The following is a 19,418-nucleotide window of genomic DNA, read 5'->3' as shown; positions in this document are numbered from 1 at the left end:
GCGTGCGTGTGCAGGACGCACCTTTCTTGCGGCTCAGCACCATCATGACCAGGATCATTGCGATCATTCTGCCGTGGGAGGGAGAAGCCCCCAGAGACTACCACGCGCCGTCGACACAATCCCTCGCCCGAATGCTGCTAATGCGACCTATGCATAGAGTCCACCGCCGGCAGCCTTCCACCAAATATTTGTTCGTCAGAAAAAAATACCATTCGACTACAAATCTTTGACCAAATCCACGCGCACACACTCTCACACACACACTTATACACACACCGCACGCGCACACACTCACACAACATACATCGTGTGCTGTACAATATCCTATCCGCTGCCGTCTGCGTGTGAGGAGAATCAAGCTTTGTGTATAGCTCCAGTCCTCCGCACAATCGATTAGCGTCCTCCATTCTCGACCTGGTCCCTGCTTAACTTGAAGGGACACTACACTTTAAACGTCTCTCGCCATCCATCAAAGGAAGCAATTCACATTCTGCACATATCATCAAATTCATTCTTCTTACCCTCCCCGTCGCTCCTCCTCTCTCTCTTCCTTTTCTCCTCTTCTCTCCTCCCATCCCTCGTCTTCCTTCTCACGACAAATAATCGATCATGTCGGCTGAAGACACATCTCCCGCGATCGATTCCGGCATCGATAACATCGCCGATAAGCTCGGGAATTTGGATGTCGACGAGCGCCCGAGAACCGAGGAGGAATACGCTGCCGCGCAATTGACTATCCGCGCTGTCGTCACTTCCAAGGAAGCTGGAGTGATCATTGGCAAGGCGGGTCAAAATGTCGCCGATTTGCGCGACAAGACGGGTGTCCGCGCCGGAGTCAGCAAAGTTGTTCCTGGAGTTCACGACCGTGTCCTGACTATCACTGGCGCCTTGTCCGCCATCGCTGATGCTTATGGCTTGGTCGCCGACAGTCTGGTCAAGGGTGTGCCGCAAGTAGGAATGGGCGGAATTGTTGCCAACGCAAACACTCATCGTATGTATTTTCTATAATAGGTCTACTTACGCCAGCGAGATGCTAATTAATTTCATCAGCCATTCGCTTGCTCATCTCTCACAACCAGATGGGTACCATCATCGGCCGTCAAGGTCTCAAGATCAAGCACATCCAGGACGCTTCGGGCGTGCGCATGGTCGCTCAGAAGGAAATGCTTCCGCAATCCACTGAGCGCATCGTCGAGGTCCAAGGTACCCCAGAAGGCGTACAGAAGGCCGTCTGGGAGATTGGTAGATGTCTGATTGATGATGAGCAGCGCGGCTACGGCACTGTTCTCTACAGCCCTTCAGTCCGTGCTCAGGGTGGTGCTCCACCTGTTACCAACACCGCACCAGCTGGAGGTTTCAATTCCGCACCACGCAGCTACAACCGAACTGGAAATGGCGCAGACTTCACAGCCGGCGCGACAGCATATCCGCCGCGCCGTAGCGGTGCCCCTGACGCTGGAGCGCCTCCTGCCGTTGAGGAAGGTGAGGACATCCAGACTCAGAACATCAGCATCCCAGCAGACATGGTTGGCTGCATCATTGGACGTGGTGGCTCCAAGATCAGTGAGATCCGCAAGAGCTCAGGTGCCCGAATTTCGATCGCGAAAGCACCTCATGACGAATCTGGTGAGCGCATGTTCACCATCACCGGTGGTCCCAATGCCAACGAAAAGGCGCTGTACCTGCTTTACGAGAACCTTGAGGCGGAGAAGATGCGCCGCAGCCAGGGTCCCGACTCCAGCGCGTAGAACTGAGTGCTCTATGCTTCACGATCATCCGCATTTATCAGGCAAACAACATCACTCCGCCCACATCGCTATTCTGACTCGCTTGCGCACACCCCAGCTCAGCACGCTTAGCATCGCATATACCAGCAAAACGTCTCCATCCTCCAAATTCCACAGTGCGAAATGCGCTTGGAAAAAGTTCCTCCCTCCACCAACACCTCGATTACGACATACTTTGGTTCACCCATGTTCAAGTTCGATCACCCTCGTTAGCAGGATTTCCGCCCGACCTACTGCCAGTGTTTCAGCCACCGGGGCCTGTTGTGGGAGACCGGCAGATTACCCAGCAGCTTTCCGTACGCGGAGTCTGCAACGCGGCTTCTCCTTTTGCGTGATTTTGCTTTCCTCTACATGAGGGATTTTTTGAGATTTTGCTATTTCGCATAGCGCTATACCACTATGTTATGTTACATGTGCAAATGACGGTAGATCAGAAAAGCTGGGTTGAGTGGACTTTCGGTTTCTTTGTGAAGCAGTCTTCTCACTTTCGGCCTTATGGTGAAATGTCATCCTTGCAACGAACACGGATTAGTGCTGACGAGGTGCGAAAGCGGGCATCATTGTCAGAGCATGACCCACTGTATGTATGGTAGAAAGCCTTTGCCATTGAATTACATCTCAGTCAAAAGTTTGGCCTTCTCTTCAAATGTCCTCCTTGTGGATGTCAATACGAATTCGTCACGTCGGAAGAACGGCGATGTACCTCACAGAGCGAGCCCTGCGTAGATTCTCGCGATATTGGAGAAGTGTTTCAATTGAAAATAACAACTCCGTAACTCCAAAATCCCAATGCTTCATAAATCGATCAAATCATCGTGTACAGGAGAGTTGCAGTGGCATCATCATGGCCGAAGAAACTCCCTCCAGTGCCTCTCACTGTCCGTTATACGCCTTTTCCTTGTCCCATATGCGCCTCCAATATCCCATCGGGCCCGACATTCAGCAAACGAAATCTTGCCCTCTCATCCCGCGTGCCAAAGATCAATTGACCTGACACAACAGCTCCACCTCGAGAATGAATTTGCCCTCCTTGTACTTCTCCGCCACCTCGTAGGCGCGGTCATATTTCCACCCGACCACCTCCTTGCAGTCCCGACAGCTAATGTCGCGCACCACATGCTTGCCTGTGGTCATGTTCCGCTCTGCCGGCTCGCCCTCGATGATGTTTACGACGCTGTTGAAGAGATAGGCTTTTCCGTGTTGACCGCGGAAGTTCTGTTAGGGAGGGCAGGCCGGGATCAGCACATGATCAACTTTCATTGCTTTGTTATGATAGTACTGTCTCTCTCATTCGCATATGCATCCTTTCCTTTTATCTCTCTCTTCCTCGCTTTTTCTCCGTCTCTATTCGTCTCATCATGTTGTTTGTCCATAACATCTGGCAAAGGGCGCCGGACTTACCCGACTCAAGACCTCCTCATTGTCCGCCAGGTGCGTCTTGCAGCGACCACAGCCAAAGATTCTGACCCCGTCCAGATAGACGTTGTATGAGAGTCCCATGATAGGCGAGAGTGCTCCCTGTGGTGATAACGATGACTGAGACTGCGAGGTCTTGTCGGTGTTTTCAACCGGTCGATCGACCGAGCGAGGTGGAATCGCGTGAGGAGGTCGAGCGATGGAAGGTCCTGGACGAAAGGCGAGCAAGGTGATAAATGGACAACCTGGTCGAGAATGACAGACTACCTAGAAACTGATCACAAGATGAAGGGTTGAAATGACTCTATCGCCACGAGATCAGGCAAGGTCCATGTATCGGTTATCAGCACCGTAGCGTGCTACATATACCTACCTAGGTGTACACGGACAGGTGAGTAATAGCCAGTGATAGGCACTGATGATGGGCTGGTGGTTTCGGAGCTGCTGCTGGTGCATGCAGGTGTGTGAGAGAGAGAGCTAGCTAGATGCTGGGGTTTGGTGCTTCAATTGTGTGGAGAGCGCGCGTCACTTGCTACGAACTGGTGGTGAATGTACTCACGGTACTGTACTGTATACAACCTATTGCATGCAGGTGATGAACGAGACCCTGCAGACCTGGTCATGATTCTAGAGCGAGGCCTCCTCCTGCCTTTACCTTCTCCTCTCCCTACCTGCTCCTACAGATGACATAGCATAGCATGGATGGTAAGATACGGAGCATTTATGCATTAACGGTGCACGCGGTCGTTTGTTTATTTCATGCCGCATGCACCGCCCGGAAGGCACGGTCAGAAACCCGCCGCCGAATACGTGCGCTTTCCACCACCTGGGCAGGCAGAGAACAGCGCAAATGCGGGGGACACCAATGGAATCTGTCCGCCCACAAGCCAAAGAACCTTGGGAACCTTGGAATCCATGGACATCGGGGCTGGATGCAGTCCTCTTCTCATCAATCAAGCCCGACGTGTTCGGGCTCGGCCCCTCCTTCCCAAATCGACACAATCCCACGAGACAAACGTGATCAGCACACGTGAGGTATTTCCTTTCCCATCGACATAGTATTGCGCATCCATGGATCGTCCGAGTTGCTGCATCGAGTATGAGTCGAGTCTCGACGGACTCTTCAATGCTTGGTTGCAGCCATTATCGTCGTCGTCGTTGTCTTTTTTCAATCGCACACCACCATTCTCGCGCTTGTTAGCGTACGCTTTAAGGAGAGCATTCCGACAGCTGTGGAAGGCGGATCGATTATCTGTCGATCCGGGAGTGTTTTCATGTGCTCCATGGGAGGAATAGAACTCGCAATAGTCGTCCAAGCATGATCACGATCGAAGCACTGTGTTGCTGTGTTGCTCATCACCATGAACTCGTTGGTGGATCGTTGTTTCCGCATGGCCGTTGTTTTAGCGTGTGGACGAGTACATGAATCGGGGGATTGTGTGAAAATCAGGAGTGGTCCATACGTGAAGACGAAGGACACTGTAATACCTCGTTGTCTTCGCCCGCAACGTTTGAATTGATGCCCTTTGGGGTTTTAAGGTTGTGCGTGCTGGAAACGAATTTCCTATGCATGGAGGCTGTAGATCATGTGGGACCGGACAACGCTGTTTGATGACAGGAATCGCTCGGCGAAAGCTCACGGTCATCGCCTCCTCGGCACGCTGCATTGGCAGCAATTTTATATTCTTCCATGCGATGGGTGCGGAGGCGACAGACGACGACTTTCGTGTCTCATCATGTTTCGATGCAGAGAGATATCGGTGCTGAACAAAGTGAAGTTCAAGAAGGTGAGGATCGTCGTTTAATGTCGTCCAGCATCACTTTGGTCGCACCGGTGGCCTAGCTGGGCAACATCCATGTAGGAATAACGCAGCGTCCGGTTCCATCCGCATGTCATCGAGTGGTGTTGCTGCATTTCGACCCGCGCGCCGCAAGCATCCCGAGGTCAATTTCCAGGTCTTCTATTCATCGTCTCTGCAGCGGTCATCCGTGTCACATATTGTATCTTCAACTCTCGCAGTCGCAACGACATGGGCCGTGATAAATCTGCTCTCCGGAGACCCGGCTTTGCCGTCGACCCACGTTATCGCGCGGCCACCGAAAGTGCCCTGGTCGCCATCCAACAGTCCGAGAACTGGGGCCTGCAACACCTCACCACGGGACGCTTCGTCGTCCTCATCGGCAACCTGTTGTACGGGGCCGGAGCCTTTATAGCAGATTACAACGTGACACATGTGAAGAATCCACGATGGCCGCCGCATGCACGCTTTCATAATGGTTCGTGATCTCGGCCGTATGGGAACGTCAGCACTTGTCGAGTCGTGCTCACCAAGTCAACACAGGACAAACCATGACCCTCGGCGTCTGCCTTGCAGCGGCAAGCGTCTATTTCGCCTTCAAGCCGACGATTCGCGTTGCGCAGATTCAAGATAACATGTTCAGCGCGGCTCTCATCGGCAGCTTGTATTGTTTCGCCGGCTTGACTGCCATTCTATATCCGGGCACGCACTGGCATGACCCGGAATATGCAAACGGAGAAGCACAGAAATACCTCTTCTCTGGCATCTGCCTCGCGATGTGCGTATACTATTCGAACATGCTACACGTCTCTACATTTCATAGCTGACTGGAAATGCCATCTCCCGGCAGGTGGCTCGGTTATGCTCTCGAGCTGAGGAATCTACGGGCCAGATACTACCCACAGGAAAAGAAAATCTGAGCCTTTGAGCGTTCGAGTCGTTCGTGGAGCTTGTCAACGACCCTTAGCTCCTAGTGATGGAGGCATCTCACGACTCTAGAGGTTTCAAACGTCCATGTGTGCCAAGTTAACTGCGTATTTGGTCACGAAATCTGGACGCTGACTATTCTCGACCCAAATTGATGGGCCCTCTCAATAGGCGGAGCTGCCGGCGCTGCCAATGTGGAGTGGTCAACCGCGGGACTAATCACACGTCCTATTATGTTTCAGCATTGTGGTTCAGATCGTGAAGGCAAGGGACCTCAGACCGGGTTCACCATCGAGAGAAGGCGCTTTATGCTGTGGATCTCAGTTTACGGATCTACCTTATCTGGGCTGTGCCACTAGTCTTCAAAAGCTGTACTTTGTATTCTTATTATATCATCACGTTAAACATCATCGGGATATTTCCAAGGCTCCAGGGCTGTTTATTATGAGGCGGGCACGCTGCCCGTGGATAAATAAATGGTTCTCAGCGTTAGGGCAACCGGTTTCTGCATGTACCCAAGTACTCGGACTTTGATCGTTATACAACCAGCAGGCAGTTGCCGTCGCCGCCGAAGCGGTTGCGCCAACGCTATCATTCATCATCAATATCGCAACATTCAACCTGTTCCACCCAACTTTCTTGATTATCGGCGTCTCGTATTCTGCGCTTTTTACTAGACAGGAGCGATCAACCATAGTCAATCTCCAACACTTGCTCCAATTACCAGCTCTTTCATCACTCGACATTTAAACCTTCAAACTGTCATCCTACAACGTAGGCCGCAGCCTGCGGGCAAATCGTCCAGCCTCTCCAACATCCACTACAAACATGGGTGACTCGACAGCCCCAAAACCAAGCAGCAGCGTGAAGCTTGTGCTCCTCGGAGAAGCTGCAGTCGGAAAGGTACGATACATGCCTGGGAACACTCTCGCCGTCTTTCTTAGAGGAGCTGCGCGCATTGCTCGTCCGCGTGGCGCATCACGACCTCTTCAAAAATGCCGGCTCTTCTTGATCTGACATCCTATTCTAGTCATCTCTCGTCCTCCGGTTTGTCAACAATGATTTTCAGCCGAATAAGGAGCCCACAATCGGCGCAGCTTTCTTGACGCAAAAATGCCAACTTCCTAGCCGAACCATCAAATTCGAAATTTGGGATACCGCCGGCCAGGAGCGTTTCGCCAGTCTCGCGCCTATGTACTACCGTAATGCACAGGCCGCTCTGGTGGTTTACGACCTCACAAAGCCCAGCAGTCTTGTAAAGGCACGACACTGGGTGGCGGAGCTCCAGCGACAAGCTTCACCAGGCATCGTCATTGCACTTGTCGGAAACAAACTCGACTTGTGCGAGGAAGATGGAGCTACAGGAAGCGCAGGCGATGACGCGCCCGAGGGTGTAGAAGAGGAGGTCGATGGCGCCCTCAGGAAGGTCAGCATCAAAGAGGCCAAGGCATTTGCGGACGAGGAGAATCTGCTTTTCTTCGAGACCTCGGCCAAGAGCGGCCACAACGTCAGCGAGGTCTTCACCGCCATCGCAAACGCCATTCCGGAAGCCAGTTTGAAGACACGGGGAGCTGTGCTTGGTGCTGGTGGCAGCGCACAGGCCGGAGCAGGAGGAAGACAAGAGAACAGCCGGGTCAATCTTACATCGAGGGACGGTGATGCTGGGCCAAAGGAGGGATGTGCTTGTTGATTTTCGGGGCGTTTGATACCATCTGCAAGAATATGAGTGTACCCTTGCTGAATCTAACACCATTGTGTTCAAATTGACATTTCGGACCCTACCGTGTGACGATAGTTTCACTCCCCTTGCTCGGGACATGTTTTGATCTCGGACAACGACAATAAGCATGGTATGGTGAACAGCACAGAACCGACACCCTCCAGAGCTCAAAATCACGACTGTTCTGGTCTCTATTTGACCCTACCCCAAGACTCCCTAACGCCGTGGCCGTCACAGACATTATCACCGGCCAAACCTCGATCCTTCTCGATCCCTCCTCCTCAAGGACGCATGAACATCTTGTACATTTCATTCTGCGTCTCCTCCGTATAACCGTATCCAATCTCTTTCAAGAACGCCTCCAGCTTCGTCTCCTCGCCCGGCGGACACTGAATGCCTGCGAGAACCTTTGCAACGTCGCCGCCGTAATTCCGGTAGTGAAAGAGGGAGATGTTGGCATCGGGATGCAGCGTGGTCAGAAAATTGAACAGCGCGCCCGAGCGCTCGGGGAACTCGAATGCGAAGAGTCGCTCGTGCGCCGCAGTGCTCTTGCCGCCCACGAGATATCGGAGGTGGCTCTTGGCAAGCTCGTTGCCCGAGATGTCCTTGGCTTGCATTCCCTGCTGCTCCAAGCGGTAGAAGAGATCCTCGAGGTCGCGTTGCCGGGTGACGGCGGAGACGGTGACACCCACGAGGATGTCCGCCTTGCTGTCATCGCTGTAGCGGTAGGAGAACTCGGTCACGCCCATGGGATTCAATGTGGAAACCAGGTCTGCAAAAGAACCTGGCCTCTCAGGAATAGTTATTGCGAGAAGTGCTTCCTTGCCCTCACCTAGAGCGGCACGTTCGGCGACGAAACGTAATCGATCGAAATTCATGTTGGCTCCACTTGCTACCGCTACAAGTTGTCGGCTTGTGTCTGCGGAGGGATTGCTGGCGACATATTTCTTCAGACCTGCGAGTGAGAGAGCGCCGGCGGGTTCCAAGATCGAGCGTGTGTCTTCGAAGACGTCTTTGATCGCCGCACAGATGTCGTCAGTGGTGACTTGGATAATTTCGTCAACGACCTCTTGACATATGCGGAAAGTCTCCACCCCGACCGACTTCACCGCAGCGCCGTCAGCGAACAACCCAACTTCTGGGAGCGTAACTCGCTTGCCCATCTTGAGTGACTGGACTAGTGCGTTTGCATCATAGGTCTCCACGCCGATGATCTTGACGTGCGGTGCGAATCGCTTGATGTAAATTCCGATTCCGGCAATGAGACCACCTCCGCCCACGCAGCAGAAGATGACTTCGAGCTTGCTTAGATCGGCTTGACGAAGAATCTCGGCACCGATGGTACCTTGACCAGCGATGACATAGGGGTCATCAAACGGTGGGATGTTGATCAAGCCGTTTGCCTCTGCTCTCCGATTACACTCGGCCTTTGCTTCATCGAAATCGGCTCCGTATAGGACGACGTTGCCGCCCATGCGCGCGACATTCTGGTGTTTGATGGCCGGTGTTCCGACTGGCATTGTGATTGTCGCTGGGATTCGTAATTTCCTCGCTGAATATGCAACGCCCTGGGCGTGGTTACCTGACTTCGATCAGCATGTGGATCTATGCTGGCCAACAAGCAATCGACTCGGGTCTCTATAAGCCACCAGCCCCAAGACCTGCTTACCTGCTGAACATGCGATGACTCCTTTCCACCTCTCCTCGGGAGTCAGATGGGCCATCTTATTGTAGGCTCCTCGGAGTTTGAAGGAGAACACCGGGAGCAGATCTTCTCGCTTCAATAAAACATTGCTTTCGAGTCGGTTGCTGAGGTTGATGGCTTGGGTCAGTGGAGTCTCTGTGACGACATCGTAGACTTTGGCGGTCGTGATGAGACGGATGTACTATGATATCGATTAGATTTGATCGTCTGCCATCGTTGGCTTGATTCAAAGCCCAGAGGTGCAGGGATGACAGCACTGGGTAGTTGAGCCAAAGCATTGTGGTCTTCACTGACATCGGGGTAGCCATTGGGCAACAAAAGGTCTTCAGGGACTCCGCCTGGGTTCAGATTTCGCTCATGGGGAGTTCCGAGTTGAGGTGTTGGGCTCGCAGCATATTCGGTCAATGCTAGGGTCGTATGCTTTGGCTTGAAGGTATCTGATGCGCGCCGGCCATTGGTCATGGCCATCTCCGCCATGATTGCGTCGTCTTATATTCTCCTCAATTTATCTGGTCAAGTATTATTCTGCAAGCCTTGTATAGATTGAGCGTTTCGTGAGGCCGTGAATCAATTATATCGCTTTGGTATGATAACAATGGTCACATTCGACTCATCATTCAAGACGGCGGTGGACCGGTGATATTCTTGTTGGACGCACGAGCCCTGGAGCCTTGATAGTTAGGGTTCGTGAACATGTAGGACAGCGAAAAGTATTCGATCGGCTTGCTTGTCTCGACTGGGAGTAGTTCAGTTGGTTTGAGCATAATGCGACTGCAGGGTACAGCGTCAATTCCATCGACATCATCACTTTTGATCGGCCGCGGCGTTTCGACTTCAGCTGAGTATCTTTTCCGGCTCCGACCTTCGTATACATCACAACTTCATTGACCTCGCAACTCCACCGGATCGTTTCAGCCTCTCTATCGGTGACTGGTAGACTTCCCAGGCACCTCGCCTGCCCAACGAGGATACTCCAATAATCGCCTGCTTCTGTCGCAACTCTTCAGGCACGCGACAACCTTGTCGCCATTCCGCACAGCATGTCCGTTCCCGGCAACCTAAGCTCAGCACCGCCACCATCTTCATTCGACGAGAACAGTGATTTCTATGAAGAGTCAAGATGGGCTAAATTGAAGCGAAAGCTATTCGAGGAGCCGTTAATCCCACTGGGTTGCGCATTGACATGTTGGGCACTATATGAAGCGTGAGATTCTTCGCGTAGCCTCTATTACAAGACCATAGAATTAAACTGATACCATCTATCCGCAGAACCAAGTCAATGAAATCAGGCGACAAGTACAAGACGAATCGCATGTTCCGTCGCCGTATCTACGCACAAGGATTCACCATTCTGGCAATGGTGGCAGGTTCAGCGTATTGGGAAGGCGATCGCATCAAGCGAAAGCAATTTGACGGCATCGTCGAGGAGAAGAAAAAGAAGGAGCAGCACGAGGCATGGTTGAAGGAGTTGGAGATTCGAGAGGAGGAAGAGCAAGAGCTTCGGGCAGTGCGCAAGAAGCTCATGGAGGGTCGACGAGTGGACAAACAGAAGGTCGCCGAGGAGGAGAGACGGACAGCAGAAGCGGCGTCGGAGAGTGAGTCAAGATTGGGAGACCTGGGCCCTGCTTCATCCGAAGGGGACCAAAAGAAGTCGGGATCGATCATTTCTGCGGTCAAAGACATTTGGCCCGGCAAGAAATGATGTATAACAACATGATATGACAGCAATACAAGGTTTGCGCTCCTCCATCTCGCGCTTTCATTCTCACGCTTTCCGATACGTTCGATGCATTATCAAATATTTTGCCTCTCACAACGCCGACGACGCGGTTTTGGCAATGAGCCCAGCTTTCGGGACAGCAAAGTAAGTATAGCTGTGCTTATGGAGACATTCGAAACTCAGTTGGTCTTCTTTGTATAAGTTCCGCGCAACTTATACAACTTGAACATGCGAGTCACAACGTAGTCCTAGGGTGACGTCAGAAAATCGAACATCAAGTCTGAGAATGACCTATCCACTTACCATGACCCATCGCGGGAAAAACGAATTTGCGAACCATACGACGGTGGACATGCCACCTTCCCAAATAGTATCCTTGCGTGGCTTGTAGAGCACTTGGCTGACCACTGAACGAGCGTACTGCTCGTTGGGAATACCTGCCGTTTGACTGTGCTTAAGTCGCTCGGCATACTCTGTCTCAATTGGTAGATAGATGGAGTCTTCGGGAAGCGAGCGGTTAGTGCGTGCAATGTTGCTCTTCACGCCACCGGTGACTACGGTCACGACTCGGACGTCGAATTGCGCAAGCTCTACCCGTAACGTGGTGGTGTAGCCGTGCAAAGCCGCCTTGGACGAATTGTAGACGGACCCGAATACGTAGGGGATAATGGCTGCCACGCTCCCGATCTGGACGATGGTGCCTTTGGCATTGATGAGTAGCGGCGCGAATAGCTGGCAGATGCGCATCACGGAGAAGACGTTTGTCTCAAAGGTCTGACGGATCTCCTCCATCTCCACATGCAGGGCTGGCACGGTGTAGTTGCGACCCGCATTGTTCACGAGAATGTCCAAAGAGCCGCCAGTGCGGGTTTTGATCTCTTCCAGTAGTGCTTCGATGCTGCTCTGATCGGTGACTTCCAGCGAGAGAGTCTCGATGCCGAGAGCGGCCAAATCGGAAATGGTTTCGGTCTTCCTTGCCGTGGCGAACACCCGCAAGCCCTTGGATTTGAATTCGCGCGCAAGAGCATGCCCAATGCCGCCTGGAGAGCACCCGGTGATCAGCACACTTTTCGAAGCCATGATATTCAATGAACAGCTATGAATCCTGGAAATGGATCCGACAAGTGTTTTCAGCTGGGTAATATAATAGAAGAAGTCGGGTAGGATCGCAAAATGTTCCCATGCTGACAGACTGCCGTGCTTATGTCCTGTTGAAGCCGAGGCGGCAGATGGTCCAAGCTCCGCTCATGTCGAAGTTTACGAAGTGTTAATACACGAAGTGCTTGTGATGTGCCGACCATGGACATGTCAGCGCCGCCAGCACCAGAATAATTTTATTATAGAGGATTATTACATCCGCAGCTGGCAATTGGTCCAAAGTGGCTCCGTCAGCATAGTGTCTCCGTGTCATCGTCAATATATCCACTCATCACATCTTCGTCGCCCCTTTCCGGCAGTCAGACGGTTCACTATTCTATGAACGAAGATGTAGCTGTAGAATGATGCTTCACCGACAGCAGATTGCAGTATTCCGCGAACCAAGTCATTGTAGAAGACGCATTCGGTGACGGCATTTGGAGGACTCTCGTCTTGGTTGCATGGAAGTCATTACGCTGGGACGGCATTTTCTATTTGGTTGATCGTGCAAATGTGCATTGGCATTCCAGCCCTAGATGGTATTATTTTCCCTTCGAAATCGCAGATGATCGATAGAGCACGTGTCTAGATAGGTATGAGAAGAGCCCATACCTCACGCTGTAAAACTGGGTGGTGATGTAGTGATGCCTGCCCATGCAGCGCACCCGCGGAGGAGGGGGATGACGGCATTCGAAGATTCTCAACAGTATGATCAAACCCCGCTGCGCTTTATCGATACCGACCAACGGCGGTGATAAAAAATTGCTTGCGACAGCGAATTTATGAGGCACTACCCATCATTCTGCACAACGTGATCGCGTGAACATTCGCGACGGAGTGGTCGGCTTTTAGCACACATCAATTTCTTCTTTACACATTGAGGCCCAAGTGAACCGCGAAGTGGCGGCGATTGTCAACAGCATTTTCCACTTCATTCTTCTCAGATAACAGACACAACACCATCGCCATGTCGCTCTCTGCGCCGGGCGGGCCGATCAACCCCGATTACACGGAAAACTTCGAGGATATTGAGAAGCAATTCGCGGTGAAAGGTTGGTAGGATGGAACAATGGCCTCGGAAAGATCAACGTTGCTTCTTCTAACACTTGGATCCTTCTTCTTCTTCTGCCACCCAACAGTCGTCGAGCACATGGAGATTTACTGGTCGCTACTCGAAAACTTCCAAGGATCGAAACTCAAATTGACCAAATATGACGACGAGATCCTCGAGCATTTCCAGCGAGAGTTCCCCGACTTCGATCTCAAGGCCACCATCAATGAGAACGACATGAAGAGCAAAGAGGGCAAGGAGCACTGGCGCAAATTCATCATGGCGTATGAGAAGCGCATCGAGGACTACAACTTTGGCGCCATGATCCGGGCCAACGCAGCGACGGAGTATGGTCAAGATGAGGTCATCTTTGGTGAGTGAGAAGGACAATGCCCCGGGTGTTGGGACGTCTTGGCTAATGGGTCATTCGCGACAGCTGTGCGCATGCAATTCTACGCCATCGAAATTGCACGGTATGTGAGGCCCGTCAGGATGGTTGATCCTGTCGCTCCCTGGTTATCTATACCGACTGACCCGTGACGTTTAGAAACCGCGCCGGTCTGAACGATTGGGTATTTGAGAAGAAGCATGGCAAGCAGGCGTCAAGTTGAAGGCGGGTGCGTGAATTGATGACGCTGATGGACCCATGGATGCTGGCGTCTGGCGCCGAGGGCGGACTTGACGTTTTAATTTGAATCTGTTCCAAATTGTTTTCGCAAAACATCATGGTGCTGCGCCTGTGTCACTCGATATATCCTCTGGTGACGAAGATACCAGTGAATTCCGCCTTCCCGAGTGAGAAGTTTAAGCTTCTCCCATGGAAGAATGTTCGTTACCCAAATTCTTCAAACTTGTGGTAGAGCGTAACGAAAAGGCGGGGGGTGCATGGGACTCCCGATGGCGTTTCAGGCATGTTTCGCAACTCACGAACAAAGAACAGTGCGGATGGATGAGTGGCTCTCCTGGAGCCGCCGCATTATCCTCATGACACTACCTAGGTACGCACAAGCGATCACAAACTTGGGATCGGGCGTGGATAGATGCTGTGACTGCGCGGTCGTGCTGCTGCACCGCATGGCGCATAAACTGGTTTTCTTCGATCATGACTGTTTCATAAATTCCGGCCACCCATGCGAAGAGCTGCAAAGGGCCCAATTCACCGCCCTTCTGATCGGTAGTATTGCATGATGCACTGAGATGCGCCGCCGCTCAAACGTACCTGGTGAGAAACGACGTCGTATTTCATTTGATGAACATCATTGGGCGGCGGTTCACGCCCGCAGCGCCTCACACCGCAGATTCGCGCACTGCTCCTGTAGGGACTTCAGCTTCGTCATCAGATCGATTCTCAGCAGAGGTCAGTCAGCTGATCAGTAGGAACAGTGGGTGCCTTCTTCAGAGTGTCCAGGGAATATATATATCATGGTATTCCAATAATGTTCATGCTCGTGAACGGAGTGCCTGTAACGGAGTAGTGCCTGGGAGGTATGGTTGGCAGGCGGAGAGAGGCCGGGAAGCGGAAAAGGCGTGGAAGAAATGGTTAGGGCTGGGTTGGTGACTTGACAATCCGGTGCATGCTGCAGGTGCGTTTCAACAATCCTCGTGCACTCGTGGTGGACGCGCTCTGGGTGGATTTACTCCATCGGACCGTTGAGAAGGCCCGTTGTTGGCCCGTTGTTATTGCCCACCCTCTCCACACCGAGTCCACAGTACACGTACAGTGATCAATTAACATCGTCATCACTAATATCGTCATCCCTCTCACGGTCCTTTCGAGCTTACATCATCATCGGTCGTCAAATGCCGTTGCAGCTGCTGAGAGTCCACTGCATGCGCGCCTGATGCGACACGATGACAGGATCGCAGTTGTTGCGCAATTGTGTATAGACGAGTGTGAGCATGGTAATTTATGCGATTGCCCTCACTTTCAACTTTCAACTTTCAAGCTCGCATTTCCTTGCGTCCTGTTGAAATGGTATAGTCTACCTCTCTAAAAGCAAGGCCGGAGGTGTAATTTCACGGGGTCCTTGGCGCCCAGGGCGCCTACTCTAAGATATCATCTCCGGGTAGGGTAATAGCCGTCCGTGTCGTGTCGGCCATTGCACTGCATATCTGTATTTGTTGGCATCCCTCTCTGTTATATTCAGATCTTCGTGGGTAGTCCCGGACGGGCCATGTTGAAGGCCAACAACAATATAACGATAACCATTATCGTGACCTGTTCCGGCACTGGTCGATCCACGCACGTACGCGGGATGCACATGGGGTTTCTCTCATCGATGGGTACAGGTGCTGGATATGTGTGTGCTGAGCAGGCGCGAGTGTGAAATCGCTTTGGCGCACACGGGGTGATGACAATGACAAGAAGCTATCCTTGCCCGGCAGGTGGATGTCGCATATCCTACATCTCAAACAATTTCAACAGATTCTCGTGCAGCATCGTACGGTTGGGAGTTCGAGGTAGTGACAAGATGCGAGAGAATCTTCCAGGACCGTAATTTTGAAAAACGGTGCGTGTCTGTTATCGTCGGGCAATGACGCGTTCCTTTGATCGTGATCGTGAGACGAACGACGCTGTGCTGGTGTACAAACAAATGTGAAATCGCTGATGATTTCGTACTACAGACTTATCTCTCTCTTGCGGCAGTGAAAATGAATGGACTATGCCGCCTTCAATCGTAATAATTAACTGCACATTCAGTTCCCATAGGAGATATCATCCACAGTTCCAACCGATGTAACCCATTCCGGCTTGAGTCGACATGAGTGTGGTGAGCCAGAGGAGGAGCAATACGAGAGAGATGCAGGAGGAGTCGCGTGGAGTGGAGTCGACTGCAGTTTCATGACTTTCCCTCCCCCTGGATTGGCTTCTGCACCGGTTTTGCCGCGTGTGGCTTGTCGCCCGCTGCATCTCCATCTCTGGCTAACAATTTAACGGCCCGCTCCTGGCGCACCCATGCAGCACATCCTAATTCCCTGCGGGCCAATCATCGACCTGTTCCTTGCACGAAAACCCTCCTCCATACAATTTGCAGTGTGCAGCAGTTCCGGATTGATGCCGACACCAGCACACCAGGCTCACACCAACACAACCAGCCGGGAGCCGTTATTCCAATCATCACAGCGATGATCCAGTCCTCCCTCGTCTCCCTTCACCCTCCGGAATTCGGATATGCACGAGGACAGACGCTGTCAATACGACGGAATGAGAGAAGAGGAGAGATCTGCCACACGGTAAACTCTACTACAACCGTCTCATCGGATCTGTCTATCTTTCTCTCTCTCTCTCTCTCTCCCTCTCACTTTCTCCCACCTCCTCGTTGAACGACGGACGTCCGCTTCCCTTTTCGGTCCTTGCCCAGACGCGTACGGCGGTCTCACAATCGCCCTCCCCTACCGAATACCTACCTACTGCACACTGCACCGCGCTGCACACTACCTTGTTTCTCTTTTCGACTTCTTTCCCTTTCGCTTCTCGTCATCGTCGCCGTCGTCGTCGTCGATCGCTGGTTGTCTCTTACGCCCCGGTCCTTTGCTCGGTACAAACGGAACACCACCACCATCGCCATATCCATGGATTTGTGAACGACACCATCTTCTTCCAATTCTGCTTGCTTGCTGGCGCTTTCGCCCTTGCTCTCTCTGGTCTTCACCACCGCCGCTCTCTTCTCTCGTCGCCGCGGGTTCTTTACGATTCATAACACAGTACCACTTTCCTGTCGCTCGTTGGTCTTCGACCACTTCGTCACCAATTGCTCTGGCCTGCGCATCCACTGACGGGCCATCGCTATCGCCATTCTCTTCGCCAAGACCGACATTGCCTCGTCATCGGATCCTTATTCCAATCTCGGCGTCTCGTGGGTAGAGTCTGCCGGTCGGGCTCTACTCGTCGTCCTGGACCGCGGACCATCTTGACCTTTGGATTCTTCCATCTCTCCCTTCTTTCTTCGACCCGATTCACTTTGCTGGCCCTGACATACGCCGCCGCCTCAACGGCGGTTGAGATACTATCCTGGAGAGCATCATGGACAATGCCACGGCTCCCGCCACGAGCACGACTGGCGCATCACCAGAAATGACCGCGACTTCGAATGCCACCGTGGCGCTCACCATGGATCACTCGCCTGATTACTATCAAAACATCGACATGGTTAAGTACATCGGCTTGACCTGGCTCGCCATCATCGCCAGCTTATTTCTGTTCCGATGGACGCTTCACCTTCTACACCATGTGCGTCGGATGGCGAATCTCAACACCAACGTCGTCGACGGCCGACAGCGCTACTTCAGCATGCCAAACGACACTTTCGCCAAATTCAAGCGCCATTTCCTCTACGCACCTTTACTACGAAAACGTCACAATCAAGAGTTTCGCTTGTCGTCGGCAGTCAACGTGGGTACCCTACCGGGTCGTTTGCAGACCTTTTTTCTCCTCGGATATCTTGCTCTGAACTTGGCCTTTTGTGCTTGGAAGGTCGATTATCATGACAACGCCTGGGTCACGGTGGCTGTCAGGAGAATGGGTGTGCTTTCGGTCATCAACATGGTTCCATTGTTCCTCCTGGCCGGGCGCAACAATCCATTGATCCCACTTTTAGGCATCACATTCGATACTTACAACCTGATCCATCGTTGGATCGGCCGCATTTCCGTCCTGGAAGCTTTCATTCACGTCGCATTCTGGGTTTATGGTCGTACGCGCGATAAGGGAGCCGAAGAGGGTTGGCGCGGCATCGCTCACGCCATGGCGAATCGTACCATGACCCTCACCGGCACAATCGGCATGGCGGCGTTTATTTTACTGCTGTTCCATTCCCCATCCGTCATCCGTCACGCCTTTTATGAAGTCTTCCTCGGTATTCATCTCTTTCTCGCAATGGTCGCGGTCATCACAGTCTGGATGCATCTCAATTTGTATCCCTTCTCGCAGAAAATCCTGGCTGGTGCCATCATCTGTTGGGGATTCGAGCGCCTGATGCGCGTGTGGCTCCTCATCCGTGCCAATTATTCCCGCTCAAAGGGTGTCACCAAAGCCGAAGTCGAGGCTCTCCCCGGTGACGCTATGCGCGTGACTCTGCGAGTGGCCCGGCCATGGAAGTTCCGGCCTGGACAGCATATCTACCTATACATGCCGTCCATTGGCTTATTCTCAAGTCATCCGTTCTCTGTCGTGTGGAGCGAGGAGATCACCCCGCCCGCGGAAGACAAACCGTTACCGATCGCTCGCACAGACATCCTCGCAGCCAAGGAGACCTCCATGTCGCTTATCATTCGACGACGGACAGGTTTCACCGACGCGCTCTGGCGCAAGGCTGAGGGCAAGGGACCATTCACGGCATCGGCTCTCGTAGAAGGACCCTACGGCAACGAATGCTTCCAGTCTTACGGCACCGTCATGCTGTTCGCCGCCGGGGTGGGTATCACACATCAGGTCCCACACGTCCGGGATCTCGTGGCGGCGTATGCGAACGGCACCTGCGCCACGCGCAAGGTGGTGTTGGTCTGGGTTATTCAATCACCCGAACACCTGGAATGGATCCGGCCCTGGATGACCCAGGTCCTCGCCATGGAGCGCCGCCGCGACATCCTCAAGATCCTCCTCTTCGTCACCCGCCCGCGCAGCACCAAGGAGATCCACTCGCCGAGCGCCAGCGTGCAGATGTACCCGGGCAAGCCTGACGTCCACGCGCTCATCTCTCGTGAGCAGGAGCGCCAGGTCGGCGCCATGGCCATCAGCGTATGTGGCACCGGCAGCCTTGCCGATGACGTCCGGCGGGCGATGCGCGAGCGCTGCGAGATCACCGAGCTGGACTTTTATGAAGAGGCATTCTCGTGGTAGAAGCGCGCGGGGCGGATCACTCCATTGTGCTTTCTTGTTTTCCATTCGTGTCTTTATTTTTTTTTCCATAGCGATGAAGCGACGAGACCGGTGATAGCCACCTGCATCACTACGGTCCAAGGAAAGAAATTGACCTTTTCCTCTCCTGTCTTTCCAGACCCTGCCGTTCCCGTTTCTCCTCAACACATTCCTTCCCTCATAGTCGAAGTTTTCTACTTTCGTTGCGATTGGGGTTTCCATCATAGCGCAGGTGCAGGAGGCGCTCTCACTGGGCATTTTGACTCGCGAGACATGGCATTTGAAAATGAGCATACATG

General features: G+C 52.7%; 9 protein-coding genes across 9 annotated transcripts; 6 read left to right on the top strand and 3 right to left on the bottom strand.

Annotated features, from left to right (window-relative positions):
* Positions 1 to 609: 609 nt before the first annotated feature.
* Positions 610 to 1,748, top strand: K489DRAFT_311253 (uncharacterized protein; the record flags this gene model as incomplete). The annotated part of the gene is made up of 2 exons (XM_033600768.1): positions 610 to 991; positions 1,051 to 1,748. 2 exons carry the CDS (start codon positions 610 to 612, stop codon positions 1,746 to 1,748), a joined length of 1,080 nt encoding a protein of 359 aa, XP_033464204.1.
* A 693-nt stretch (positions 1,749 to 2,441) lies between these two features.
* Positions 2,442 to 3,668, bottom strand: K489DRAFT_375255 (yippee-like protein). Its single transcript, XM_033603643.1, has 3 exons — positions 3,577 to 3,668; positions 3,189 to 3,507; positions 2,442 to 3,002 (listed from the first exon to the last, which is right to left on the bottom strand). Exons 2-3 carry the CDS (start codon positions 3,285 to 3,287, stop codon positions 2,769 to 2,771), a joined length of 333 nt encoding a protein of 110 aa, XP_033464203.1. The 5' UTR covers positions 3,288 to 3,507; positions 3,577 to 3,668; the 3' UTR covers positions 2,442 to 2,768.
* A 1,293-nt stretch (positions 3,669 to 4,961) lies between these two features.
* On the top strand, positions 4,962 to 5,890 carry K489DRAFT_329629 (uncharacterized protein). The gene is made up of 2 exons (XM_033602109.1): positions 4,962 to 5,480; positions 5,546 to 5,890. The coding sequence occupies exons 1-2, from the start codon at positions 5,234 to 5,236 to the stop codon at positions 5,827 to 5,829; spliced, it is 531 nt and encodes a 176-aa protein (XP_033464202.1). The 5' UTR covers positions 4,962 to 5,233; the 3' UTR covers positions 5,830 to 5,890.
* An 867-nt stretch (positions 5,891 to 6,757) lies between these two features.
* K489DRAFT_311107 (putative rab GTPase Vps21/Ypt51) lies at positions 6,758 to 7,619 on the top strand (the record flags this gene model as incomplete). Its single annotated transcript, XM_033600756.1, has 2 exons — positions 6,758 to 6,832; positions 6,960 to 7,619. The coding sequence occupies 2 exons, from the start codon at positions 6,758 to 6,760 to the stop codon at positions 7,617 to 7,619; spliced, it is 735 nt and encodes a 244-aa protein (XP_033464201.1).
* Positions 7,620 to 7,930: 311 nt separating this feature from the next.
* Positions 7,931 to 9,816, bottom strand: K489DRAFT_310139 (threonine dehydratase I; the record flags this gene model as incomplete). The annotated part of the gene is made up of 3 exons (XM_033600683.1): positions 7,931 to 9,231; positions 9,319 to 9,535; positions 9,649 to 9,816. 3 exons carry the CDS (start codon positions 9,814 to 9,816, stop codon positions 7,931 to 7,933), a joined length of 1,686 nt encoding a protein of 561 aa, XP_033464200.1.
* A 273-nt stretch (positions 9,817 to 10,089) lies between these two features.
* Positions 10,090 to 11,321, top strand: K489DRAFT_427570 (uncharacterized protein). The gene is made up of 2 exons (XM_033608305.1): positions 10,090 to 10,558; positions 10,624 to 11,321. The coding sequence occupies exons 1-2, from the start codon at positions 10,395 to 10,397 to the stop codon at positions 11,054 to 11,056; spliced, it is 597 nt and encodes a 198-aa protein (XP_033464199.1). The 5' UTR covers positions 10,090 to 10,394; the 3' UTR covers positions 11,057 to 11,321.
* Positions 10,792 to 12,246, bottom strand: K489DRAFT_427569 (NAD(P)-binding protein). Its single transcript, XM_033608304.1, has 2 exons — positions 11,378 to 12,246; positions 10,792 to 11,322 (listed from the first exon to the last, which is right to left on the bottom strand). The coding sequence occupies exons 1-2, from the start codon at positions 12,152 to 12,154 to the stop codon at positions 11,254 to 11,256; spliced, it is 846 nt and encodes a 281-aa protein (XP_033464198.1). The 5' UTR covers positions 12,155 to 12,246; the 3' UTR covers positions 10,792 to 11,253.
* A 760-nt stretch (positions 12,247 to 13,006) lies between these two features.
* Positions 13,007 to 13,938, top strand: K489DRAFT_375248 (DUF757-domain-containing protein). Its single transcript, XM_033603642.1, has 4 exons — positions 13,007 to 13,263; positions 13,351 to 13,635; positions 13,699 to 13,735; positions 13,810 to 13,938. The coding sequence occupies exons 1-4, from the start codon at positions 13,179 to 13,181 to the stop codon at positions 13,871 to 13,873; spliced, it is 471 nt and encodes a 156-aa protein (XP_033464197.1). The 5' UTR covers positions 13,007 to 13,178; the 3' UTR covers positions 13,874 to 13,938.
* Positions 13,939 to 17,373: 3,435 nt separating this feature from the next.
* K489DRAFT_310926 (uncharacterized protein) lies at positions 17,374 to 19,101 on the top strand (the record flags this gene model as incomplete). Its single annotated transcript, XM_033600741.1, has 1 exon — positions 17,374 to 19,101. The coding sequence occupies one exon, from the start codon at positions 17,374 to 17,376 to the stop codon at positions 19,099 to 19,101; it is 1,728 nt and encodes a 575-aa protein (XP_033464196.1).
* Positions 19,102 to 19,418: the final 317 nt, after the last annotated feature.

This window comes from Dissoconium aciculare, assembly GCF_010015565.1.
Source record: "Dissoconium aciculare CBS 342.82 unplaced genomic scaffold K489scaffold_1, whole genome shotgun sequence".
NCBI lineage: Eukaryota > Fungi > Ascomycota > Dothideomycetes > Mycosphaerellales > Dissoconiaceae > Dissoconium > Dissoconium aciculare.
Note: the sequence above shows the minus strand (reverse complement) of the source record. Positions and strands in the feature narration are given on the sequence as shown.

Bases quoted from the DNA above. Each gene is read 5' to 3' on its own strand.
- K489DRAFT_375255 (XM_033603643.1), bottom strand. From the start codon at position 3,287: ATGGGACTCTCATACAACGTCTATCTGGACGGGGTCAGAATCTTTGGC. The intron at 3,003-3,188 runs GTAAGTCCGGCG...CCTCCCTAACAG, and splicing joins ATGAGGAGGTCTTGAGTCGG to AACTTCCGCGGTCAACACGG.
- K489DRAFT_329629 (XM_033602109.1), top strand. From the start codon at position 5,234: ATGGGCCGTGATAAATCTGCTCTCCGGAGACCCGGCTTTGCCGTCGAC. The intron at 5,481-5,545 runs GTTCGTGATCTC...AAGTCAACACAG, and splicing joins GCATGCACGCTTTCATAATG to GACAAACCATGACCCTCGGC.
- K489DRAFT_427570 (XM_033608305.1), top strand. From the start codon at position 10,395: ATGTCCGTTCCCGGCAACCTAAGCTCAGCACCGCCACCATCTTCATTC. The intron at 10,559-10,623 runs GTGAGATTCTTC...ATCTATCCGCAG, and splicing joins TGTTGGGCACTATATGAAGC to AACCAAGTCAATGAAATCAG.
- K489DRAFT_427569 (XM_033608304.1), bottom strand. From the start codon at position 12,154: ATGGCTTCGAAAAGTGTGCTGATCACCGGGTGCTCTCCAGGCGGCATT. The intron at 11,323-11,377 runs GTAAGTGGATAG...ACGTCACCCTAG, and splicing joins TTTTCCCGCGATGGGTCATG to GACTACGTTGTGACTCGCAT.
- K489DRAFT_375248 (XM_033603642.1), top strand. From the start codon at position 13,179: ATGTCGCTCTCTGCGCCGGGCGGGCCGATCAACCCCGATTACACGGAA. The intron at 13,264-13,350 runs GTTGGTAGGATG...GCCACCCAACAG, and splicing joins GAAGCAATTCGCGGTGAAAG to TCGTCGAGCACATGGAGATT. The intron at 13,736-13,809 runs GTATGTGAGGCC...CGTGACGTTTAG, and splicing joins TACGCCATCGAAATTGCACG to AAACCGCGCCGGTCTGAACG.